This window comes from Amblyomma maculatum, chromosome 4 (assembly GCF_055883805.1).
Source record: "Amblyomma maculatum isolate TAMU_Amacu chromosome 4, ASM5588380v1, whole genome shotgun sequence".
In the NCBI taxonomy this organism is placed as follows: domain Eukaryota; kingdom Metazoa; phylum Arthropoda; class Arachnida; order Ixodida; family Ixodidae; genus Amblyomma; species Amblyomma maculatum.
The window spans coordinates 28,304,809-28,316,541 of record NC_139347.1 but is presented as its reverse complement, the minus strand read 5'-3'; the positions used below and the strand labels follow the sequence as shown (position 1 = coordinate 28,316,541).

General features: G+C 42.2%; 1 protein-coding gene across 1 annotated transcript in view; it reads right to left on the bottom strand.

Moving 5' to 3' along the window:
• Nucleotides 1-3,466: 3,466 nt before the first annotated feature.
• The window catches only part of LOC146190545 (gonadotropin-releasing hormone II receptor-like), a 62,820-nt gene continuing 54,553 nt past the window's right edge, over nt 3,467-11,733 (bottom strand). Inside the window, exon 4 of the mRNA XM_084599804.1 lies at nt 3,467-3,940. Within this exon, the coding sequence (XP_084455930.1) occupies nt 3,467-3,940 (474 nt within the window). The remainder of the gene's footprint in view (nt 3,941-11,733) is intronic.

The following is an 11,733-nucleotide window of genomic DNA, read 5'->3' as shown; positions in this document are numbered from 1 at the left end:
AGAAACTCGATGTGCGGGTTCGCGAGCTTCTAGGCGTGCGCCAACGAAAGACACCAGGGCCGCCATATTTAGGCCCGCGAAGAAGCGGCGCGTGAAAGAACTCTAAAACGAATTTGTAATTTACGGTTCTGTTTAAAAACCTTTGGAGGAACAAAACCAGCTAGCGCTGACCATCCGAGTTAGCATGAATATAGCCTCACTAAATTTTCCCTCTTTGGCGGTCGTCCAGGCGCGTGGAAGGTCGATTTGACTTTTCTGCGTGTAATATGAGCAGAGCAGCCTGCAAGAACCATCACCGCACGAGACAGTTTCCACAACGGTAGAGGTAACTGTCAACGTTCTGGGCGTCTTATTTAAAAGGTCGTCGTTCCACATCCCTTAAGCGCTCCATCTTGCGCCACCTCAGCGTGCACGTTCTCTCATCCCCATTTCTGAGTTGTTCTACGCGTGCACAACACCGTGGAATGAATTGGCCTTGGAAGTGGGCGAACCAATCGGTCTTTCTTTCGTCTACAATGGCGTCCGTGCTTGCAGTCGCGGTCACGAGACAACGTGAACAATGGCGGTACAGACAACAATTAACCCAGAGAAATGGCTGGTATATGTTTATCGCTGGAAACCAATGCTCACGTATTGCGCCATTTATTTTCTGGAAGCTGATACAAAGTCTCAGTAGTGTGGCTGTGACATCGCTTTATTGTTCTTTTTTTATAAATAATGCGACTAAATGGAACACTTGATAGACTTTTGAAAATTAATTTTCAGAAAGATATATTTACATTCAATTAGCGCAGGTACGCTGATCTCGTTTTATACTGATTGAACTGCCGCAGACGCATGCATACAGAGATAACAATATTCCCAGTGCTTCGTCAGATAAAAATATTCGCTACAGGGTATGATGAAACACTATGTTTGTTCTTCTAACACCGCCTTTGTGTCCGAATTTCGCAGGAATCAATACCGGGTGTCAAACACTGTCGCCTTGAAGCTCCACTTTCTAAAAGAAGCCATACAGGCTCCGAAAACACTTAGAAATTGGTTTGTTCTTCACAGAAATATTTATCTAGAAAGATAAAATCACAGCAAAACGAGTCCTTTCCGTAAATGGGACATCTTCCAAAGAAGCGAAGAGTACTTCCACATTTATTGTTTTCGCTTGACAGACTCGTACTGCTTTCTAAAAGAAAGAAAAAAGCAAATAAGAAACTCGAACTTTGCATAAATAAAAAAGCCCTCTTCCGTAAGAGGAGCGGACGTGAAGTACGAGTATTTTGATAGAAAATCTTGATCGCTGGAAACACTTCGATCTTGTCTAGTTTACTTTGCGATATTCGCCAAAATGCGGGCAATAAATTAACTTCGAAGAATGATGCTCGGGCCTAAAAAAAAAAGGAAGCGCTTGAGATGACACTGGTGTTACAGCGGACTGAGTTGTGACGCTTCCAGTACTGATTTGGCAGTTTGATGAACGCTTTTCTTGCTTATGTTAATCGTCGTGTTATTCGTCGTTAACATTCATTGGGAGTAACAGTTTGCTGAGATGATCCCGTTCAGAAGTCAGACTTATAAGGCATTTAAAAAAAGCATCCCTGTATTTTAAAAGGACTCCTCGATATCTTGCAATTTAATCTTCTTCATTCGTCTAGATATTGTCATGCTTGTAGAGATCTAGTCACGTGTGTAATAAAGTCTGCTGAGTGAATTAAGAAGTTAGCCGTAGAAAAATCAAATAAGCACTTGACTGGCACTAAATCCTGTAATAAAATTGCATTCTTTATATGGAAAGATACAATTTGCGTGAGATACAGCCTGCAGCGAAAAACTAATTGGCTGTGCTACAACAAATAAAAAGAAAATATACAGTCAGCATAATTCAGGAGCAACAGCAACAAGGTCATTTTAAAAGCGGAATCCTATGTCGATTGATTGACTAGAGTTTGTTTACAAGCTCGCCATTCTTAAAGTAAGCGAAGATATCGAGGAATATTCGTTCATCAAATAAGCAAAATGAGTTCCCTACACGCACTAAAGCCGGGGCTGGTATAGAATGAATCCCACTCGTACGTGGGCAAAAAAAGATTATATAGTTAATGAGCGTATCCAGAATTCTGCGCAGACTTTACCAGCTCTTACATAAAAGATATGCCGTAGATGCGGCACTTATTTTGAAGTTACGACAGCCTCTTCATATTTCCCACGAAGCAAGAAAGTGTTTCAGTTAGAGATGAAAGATGATGCAGACCGTGTGTTGAACATTAGTTTTGTTCTGAAAAATTGTACTACGGCGAGGAGAAATAATGTCTCGGTAAACATCTCGAGTTATGCGTCAAGGGTCCAATAACTGTTTATAGAATTTAATGGCACCGGTCAGGTGATGAAAACGACGCAGGTGGTGGTGACTGGCAGCATTGTTGAAGTGGACCTTTGATGTTCTAAATGTGACGAAGTTCGGAAAGGAGACAGCTGATAGATATATAGATAGGTTGAAGCGTATATGCACTTATTCAGGTAGCACAAGTCACAGTCAGGTATGTGCCATAAGTCATTCTGAATGTCTCCAAAGCGATAAACGCGATGCGTACATAAGGATTGTACTGTTTATTCGAGCTGTCCTTTATTATAACAAACTATAGGGTAGGATGGAGTGGATTTGTGCCACTTGTGAGTTTTTAGATAATAAACTTTGACCTTAGAGATCGCGATGGTGTGGGGCGCTTGTGGAATGCACTGTATTTATTAGCGCATGGTATTTAAATTTTCAAATAAAACGGCAGCACTGGCTAATCTTGCGACCTTTCAAGATTTGCATACCATGCTAAAGTTTGTATCCAACGATTAAAGTGGAATTTCCACTTATGCCGCAGTGTATAATGCAATAAAACTTACGTGAAGCTGGGCACTATTTGTCACCAATCGGGACTCCTTGTTTGAGCAGGGCAATGACAAACAAGTGACACTGTTAATATTAAGAGAACATTCGTGATTAACGAGGACCGTTGTTACTGTCCTAGAGGTTTATTGAGCAAGTAAAGGGGATTTAAAAAGTGGTGTTGCACCTTTTGCACAACTGACAATTCTAATAGTTATTACCACACAAGCGCTGGAAACTCGCACGAAAGTACACTTCACTTCAAGCATCATTTTCCATGCATGCGTTTTGTTCGCGTCACGTTCATGCTCAGGGGGAGACATCTCGACTCGAACATTTAAGTGGAATCTACGCTTTAGGATAAGTACCAAGTCTGAGGAAGCCTGGAGAGCTTCAAATCTGACTAGACGACTCGAGACGTCTCGAAAACGCTTCAAAAGAAGTCCGTCTTGTAGAGTTTTGGTTCCAGCACTTGCTTGTATTTGATGAATCAACGAGATCACTCAGACATTAGTCTTCGAAGCGGAGCTAAACAGTGAGCTTCTCCTATCACAGACACTTGAACTCTTCCTTCATATACACAACCAGAACAGGTCACACTTGAGAGGCTGCCGTTGCGTTGCCGTTAATGGCGACCAAGGGCACCACCTCGATGGTGCTGGACTGTAGACTATGTTGTTGCTCCTGCAGGTGTTGCAGCATCAGGCGGCCGCTGCCGAGCGCCGGGCTGGCCATAGAGCTTGCGTCGGGTGCGCAGGTACTCGTGGTCAGAGCCATGACGTGGGCAGTGACGGCGCCATGATGTCGCACCGTTGAGTCGCGACCGTAGAAGCTTCGGCTACGGCTACTGGAGCTCGCCCTGGACACAATGTCTCTCAAACCTTGCCGGATGTGAGCGTTGAAGAGGCCGTAGAAGATGGGGTTCATCGCACTGTTGAGCAGCGCCGCCGTCTCGGCAAACACGATGACGGCTCGAGGGACCTTGATGCAGTAGTGGCTGTGGATCCGCACGTTGTGCACGGTGAAGTAGGGTATCCAACACAGCATGAAGCTGGCTATGATGCACACCTGCGAAGAGTTAAACGACACACATTTACGCTCTAAGCAATGCATCTGAACTAGAAATTTAACTGAAGGGACACATATCTCTAAATCATTTCCTCGGCAAGAAAGGTTGAATGTATTGCGCCCTCATCAAACGGGCCTAGTTGTAAGCATTTCGGACTGAGACCATCGCGTTTGACCGTAAAAGAAAATCCATCCAATTTAAAATCGTAGTCGGCGTAATCTATTTGTGTAGGCAAATATAAATTCAAGGTGATTGAATGATTAAGGCTATAACAAATTCATTCTTTCAACGAATACGATAAATTTATGAGATAGAGGAAGGATTGAAATACCCTTGCAGTTAATAAAAATATTAGAGCAATGACGTCACCGGAGCGGCGAAAATCAGATCTGGCGGCTGGTGGGGCTCCGTTCATTGCGAACATGTTACTGACACTTTTGTCATCGACATATTCGTAGCGGCAGCACCGAGCGTTTCTTATCTGCTGCTCCAAAACACGAAACTAGTGTTATATTTTAATCGCCATGGCACGTACATCTATCCGTCTGTTTCTAGAACAGACCTATTTCGTAATTTTAAAAGCATTTTAATGAAATTCGAACCTGTGCGCAGCTGAGTCACAGCTATTCTGTGTGCATGTATATTTGGCGTTCAAAAAAATTTTCTCATTTAGCCCTATTAGCTAGTACCCATGCAAAAAAAGAAAAGTATATTCTTGCACATAATTTTACGTAGAAGCGAACATTTTGCTCTGAAACAGCCCTTGGAGCTCGTTGACATGCTAGTGCTTCACACCTAAGCCGAGAAATTAAAGCTGGACGAATATATAACTAACCGGCCGAACGAAGTGAAGCACCATTCACAAGCTAACCTGTGAAAGCGTTACAGCCAATTATGAACTGGGGCACAGCTTCAATTTTCTGCGCCAAGACGAGATTATAATAGGAATCAATAATTAGAAAACCGCTGGCCAACATTAAATAAAGCACACCTTAGTTAGTGCATTTCATTAAAGGCTGTTTTAATTAATATCTCGGTGAAGATTGCTTTCTTAGGTATATCTAAAGGCGTCAGAGTGTAATATGCAATGAAAAAGTTTTTGCTCAGAGGTTATATCAATGAAATGAAATAAAAATAACACCAAGTTTTCGCATTAGAAGATGCGCGGCGTGTTTCACTTTGGAGCATGAGCATGTCTATCAGATGACTCCCAACAAAAGGAGGGGAGCGGCAGGATGGGGGACAACATCTTGAAAACTGCCCATGAGGGAATTCTGAATGACATTTATTTCAGTCACGTATTTCCGGAGAAAGCCGATGCATGGCAAACTAAAAAGAAAAAAAAAAGTTGGAAAGCTTATAGGTTTCATAAGTTCCAGAAAAATAAAGGTTTTCTTTTTTTTCAATACTTACGGTATAGATATAACCCTAAACCGTAAATAGCTTCAAGTATTCGGCGGTTGTAGGGAATATTTGGGGAAATAAATACGCAGCATTGTGACAATGCGTGCATTATTACTATATGCACGTAAGAAAAGCACAAATAGCGTAGCTTTTTCCTCTTTTGTAGGAGCCTTTCTAGAATGCTTGTCCTCTGCTTTGTGAGGGATAGGTAACACTCCGGCCAAATACGGTAAAATGCCATGCACGTCGCGATCCCTTTGCCAAGAACGGGTCGGGTCTACCGAAAACGACAATGTCGGTTTGTTTGGAATCTGTGAAGAGACGTGTGGGCGAGTACGATAGTTTGACATATCTGTGGACATCTTCGAGATCCCGCTGGAATGTTTTGCACGTCGATAGGGATGAAAAACGCCGCCGATGGGAAAGAAATTGTCAGTGGGAAACCACGACGGCGCAGTCTATGTCATGAAGCTTCTCCATTACTGCAGACGAGATAACGTGCATAGAATACGTTTGCCCGGATCAATTCTTAATGGCAACGAAGAAAGACGGGCATCGTAGAGCATAAAGTTAATGCACGGGCCAGGGATTGTTTTGCAGCGTGAGCTACATTGCCCACAGCTTCGTCATTTCGCCGTGACTGGCGTGACTGTCCGGTGCTCGTCCGTGCCTGTCCGAAGAGCATAAGAAGAAGGAGAAGTCGTGAGGGTGGTAGCTGGCAGCTGACATGGCCGATCACTAACTGGACGTAGGGCTTCCTGATATTACGTTGGGCAGAAGCTGCCAACTCGGGCCTCCCCTTTCATATAGGATATCACAATCAGCCTGCCGAGACCCTTGCATTCACATTATGCCTAGGCCACGCAGACACGTTCATATGGTTTGATTAAAGCGGGGCTTTATATGTTGGCTGGTAGCTTACGCTATCGCGTTATCGTGAAGGTGGGACTGAAAACAGAGAGAAAGAGGCGCCGTAGGGGAGGGCTTCGGACCACTGCACGATAGCGGCTTTCACCTCATATTAGGTTTAACTATAGATCCATGCATTTTACTCCGTAATCTGCAAGGTCTACTTCAAGGCTTTGATTGTCTTTATTGATAACGTTAACCATCAATCAGTTTAATATCAATTTAATTGTCACCCACTCTGCTGGACCGGTTGAAATTGACCGAAAATATATTATATGAATTCAATTCAAGGCAATTTTTATATGCCCGTCGTGGCACAGCCTATGACGCCATTTATATTGTTAGGGACGAGGAAGAAGAAGTGGGCAGTGGCACGGGCAGGAGTGCTCGCGGTATGCCTACGGCACAGCACTGTACCCACTGGCATCCATCATTTACTGTATGTTTTCTGGCTGGCCGCCTCGCGACGTTATTTATGATAGGCTATGGAGTGGGAATGAATGTAAGGTAGAGCGAAGGAGAGAGAGAGAGGATTCGAGACAACAAGTCACCAGTTGTTTGGCACCCTATGGCTTGAGCGGAAAAATACGCAAGCGGAAGGTGGCTACCACGAGAAGAAACCACTGGGTGAGCATCTTGAAAGTAGGCTGCGATGAGGGCGAAAACATCACGCAACCTTAAGGTGGTTTCAGGCCAAAGCAGTGCTGTGTGACTGTATTCATCCTGCCACAGCTTACACAATTCACGCGCTAAGCTAATTGCTCAGGTGCTTTTTTATATTTGGTATATCAACTATGGGTAAATATTGGGTGACTGCGCAAGTTCCTGATGTGCACGAAAAAATTTCCAAATTTCACTTTCTTTTATTGTTTAGCCCAAATAACACTAACTTGAGGAAACCGGGAAAGAGGTCATGTTGTTGTTGCTTTTTGGTTTTGATTAATTGTTGAAAAGAATTATATGCATTGATGTCGATTAACAAATAGAGATTACGTTGTAAAAGACGGTTACCCAAAACAGAAACTTACGAACGTGTTTTTGATATTGCTTTTTGGCGAATATTTATTCTAGCCAAATTAGCAGTTCAATAAGAAGTATTATTCTTTCAAAGCTGTCATAAAAATGGCTGATTAAATTCTAATTTCCGTGATGTAGCATTTTTGTTCTGAAAGGCCAAGACACATTTGACAGAGAATATTTGAACATAGTTCGCAGTGTAAGGACCACGACAAAGGTTCCTATATTAAATCTCGCTTCCATGCTTTGCGCTCCAATCACCGTAGCCATGTCGGAGATCTGGCAATTTTGCTGCTCTCGTTTAATAAACGTGACTATGACAATATGCTGTTCCTCGTTTGCGAGCGAGTGGTCGCTGAAATTTGCTATTCTGTAAAATAACAAAGCAGAAAGTTATTAACTTCAGTACAAGTGCAATAAGCTAAAAAAGAAAAACAGCCCACAAACATTTTACTTTGCGAATATAGCAAAAAAAAAAAAAAAAAAACACAAGACAAAAAACAGCAACAACAAGGACGAGAAAGAGCGAAACAAGCCGGACACATTCAGCTCTACTTTACCTCGGCGACCTATTTCAGTCTTTAGTGTTATTACCTTACTCCGTTCCTTCTTTAACTCGTCTGGAATAAAATGCACTCATTGTACCTTACCCTTTCGTTGTGCTCATGAAAGCGTTAGTAGAGACGACAATACGCAATTTCATCACCGTCTTTGTTTAATGAAAAGTATTTTTATTTTATATATTTTGCATGCTGTTAATAGGCGACAGAGGGTTAAAAAATGTTACACGCTCCGTGCACCGCCTATTGGGCAGCTACGAAAGGCTGCCTAGCGGTAGTTTCCAAATCTGCAACCGGGAAGCGGGTTTCCGATGTTAGTCATTGCGAGGGTAGTCGACATTCGCGAACGCGATTTTTTTTTTCTCGCTTTTGGTGATGCCATAGATTGTGTCCTGCAGCAGAAAATGTAGCCCTTTGTGTCGAAGCGATAACGCTGATAACGCAGCAGCTATATTGGTAAGACTAGCGAATATGAGGTGCCAGGTGTCTTTGGCAGACGAGCGCCGAATAGCCCCTCGAAATGCAGCGCCCAGTTTCTCTGCTGGTTTGCTTCAATAATTAATAAGCTGCTAGTGAATCCTAGAGCTGCGGGGTGGGCGCGGGAAGCATTACAGTATGAGCAGCAAATACGTTTCGTGCGTTAGTACACTTAGGTCCATCTCCCATGAATGCAAATAAAGTTGTAATTTTTATTATTCATCAGTTAGGTTCGCTGTCAATTTCTTTTATTTTTTTCTTGTAATTATGCATCTGCATTGCAGGCACCCGACAAGTGCGCGTAGTGCAGACCGTCGACCTGATCCTACCTGTTTTGCCGTCCCGCCCCCACATCATGAGAGAACAACTATCGTTATTTCATCGTATCGTTTCATCAGCCCAATTCCCTACATATTCTTTCGGTAATGCGCAGTTCTGCATTGCAATAGCTTCGTTATCAGCCATGTCGGCAAAAAAAAGAAAAGCCCTTGTACAATCAATCACAGATACACTTCTCACGGCACCTTCAGGGGCTTGCACACACAGTGCAAATGCGTGTACAGATGGTCGCTTTATTCAAGCGTGATTGCGTCCGACGTGGCCGCTCATTAAAGCAAAATGGCGCTGGCAGAGAGAAACGAGAGCCGTTGCGTCCCATGGACTGCAACGTTTCGTCGATATTCGGCCGCGAAGGACGCTATGGCATTTTGAAGAGAGCGGCTACCTGCACGCGTGTTCGCACAAGGGTGGACGACCGCACTGTACAATCATATCCGGGTGTAACATGAGAAAGCAAGATCTCCGCCTTCATTAAATGATGCGCTTTATGAAGCATAACAACTCTGATAGACAAGGGAACATATTCAGTTAAACAACCGCTAGCAAGCGCCTTTTTACGCAGTTACCATGCGCGTATAGAGCACCGCACGTGTGTCGATCATCTTCACTTAGCACTTAGTGACCATTATATAATCTAAACATCAATTTATTGAACGCCTAATTCATAACCATGTGGCCATTGCTCCGAATTATTCCGTATAAAACTTCAAAATGGGACTGACCTATTACTTCTCAACGCTAAGTGAGATTTAACTGTGTTCATGTACGGTCGTGTTGCCTGCCGAGCTGACGACAGTTGATTTTGTTTCCAGCACGTTTAAAAAAAAGTTGCTCAAGGAAATATTATTTGAAGATGCCGCGAAGTTCTTTTCCCACTTCATTGACAGCAAATGGTACCACCTCGTCAAGCCATCGTCACCAGTAACTTTTCTGGCTGATACTTCCTTGCCGACAATAAAAATAAATTTATTTGAATTTGAATATAAACGCCGGGAAAAAGGACTCCCAACACGGTGGCCCCGTAAGAACAAACAGCAGCCGCTGCGGCAGGCTGCACTCCAATGTGTTTTTACCATACCCGCTACCAGTGGCGTTGCCATAGCTTTACATGTCGCATATACAATTTATTATTTCGTTCAAATCTTCCTTCTCCTAGACCTCTGTTATGACTTCCCTCTACTTCATGTACTGTAACGGCTATGACTGGACAATCAGTCAGACTCATCATTTGCGGCGTTACTGCTGTCTGCCTACACTAGTCGCCGACTTTAACTGAACGCCATCGAATGCTACATAAATGAACCAATTTTAATGTGTATTGCTCACATGGCTTCGTCTCAGTCCGCCTTTCTTGGTTGTTTCTTTTATTTGCGTAGGTCCTGAGGAGGGTTCAAGATAGTGTTATGGAAATATTGGTGAAATAGGTCTAATCTTCCGATGCATTGGGCAATGTTACGCATATGTTTCGTCTTCTGCTCGCGTTGAGTAATTAAAGCTCGCGTAGAAAATTAATGGGGTAATTTTTTCCAATAAACGGCAGAAAACTATAAATATTCCGAGAATGCATCTACTGGAATATTGATTTGCTTGTGCTATCTTATGTTAAGCGAAAAAAAAATGTAAGGTGCTCTAGCTTCTCCTCGCCTTTCCTGCTTGTTCGCTGCCTCTAGCTTTCATGCGGTTGACTCTGAGAAGCAGTTTATTTAGTCTAGAAATTCTTGCCTAGCATTTTACTTGTTTACTTAGGATGGCTATTGATTTGGATTGCAACGCCACTTTGTACATAATTACTAAATACTGATCAGTATACTTTTTATTTATTTATTTATTTATACACAGTACCTACAGCGCCCACACACGGGCATTATTGTAGGGGGGAAACATCATAAATAAGAACAAACATCTAGTACACAATAAATTAGGCAAATGATGCGGTCTACACAGAAAATACAGAAAACCCATGCACTGTGGAAGCAGAAACAAACAAACAAAAAATAAAAACCATTGTAGAAAGGCAAACATACCCTAAACACACACACACGCACACAAAAAAAAGATATATTTTAAAATACAGCACTGCTTAAAGAATAAAGCTTTAGGCATAATCAACTTTGAAAAAAATTTCAAAAAAAAAAAGCAACATAATACACTCGGACAACAATTATTGCACTTATATTGACAGGTGGCTTTGCAAATCGGTCAGTGATATAAGTATTAAGTTAGCGTGATTGCGAAAATGGAAGAAATTATATTAGCGCGCAGCAAGCAATGTTTTCCCAAATCACAGCATCCGTGGATATGTCTTCAAGAAATGCCACTAAGTGAAAGAGCTGAGTTAAGCCCCATACCTAACTGATATTCGTAATTTATTTTTAATATAAACTTGTTTATCTATTTTACAGGGACTTACCGACAAACTTTGGCTCCAATTCAGACATTTTTGTGTATTGCCTGACTGTGTTTTATTGTTTCTCGGAATAATGAATCACGAACGCCCCATATGCCGGAGACGCCGAACACGCCGAGTTTTCTGCGCTATGAGACACTTACGCTATCGGGTAGAATTGCGTTCATACACAATAGCGACATAAGTATTAGGTTAGCGTGATAGCGAAAATAGGAGAAATTATATTAGCGCACAGCAAGCAATGTTTGCCCAAATATAACTTCAGTGGAGGCGAAACGAAGAGGCGTCCGTGTGCTGTGCGATGTCAGCGAACGTTAAAGATCCCCAGGTGGTCGAAATTACTCCGAAGCCTTCCACTACGGCTTCTCTTTTTCTCTGTCCACTTTCACTCCCACCTTCCTCTCTTCCCTTACGGCGCGGTTCAGGTGTCCACAGAAAACAAGTGTGACAGATACTGCGCCTTTCGCTTCCTGTGAACCAATTATTATTATTATTATTATTATTATTATTATTATTATTATTATTATTATTATTATTATTATTATTATTATTATTATTATTATTATTATTATTATTATTATTATTATTATTATTATCATTATTATTATTAATAACGTTCCCAAACCGTTAAACGTAGTCTTCATTACACGGAGGTGAAATTCCCTTTTCTGTGGCTTCT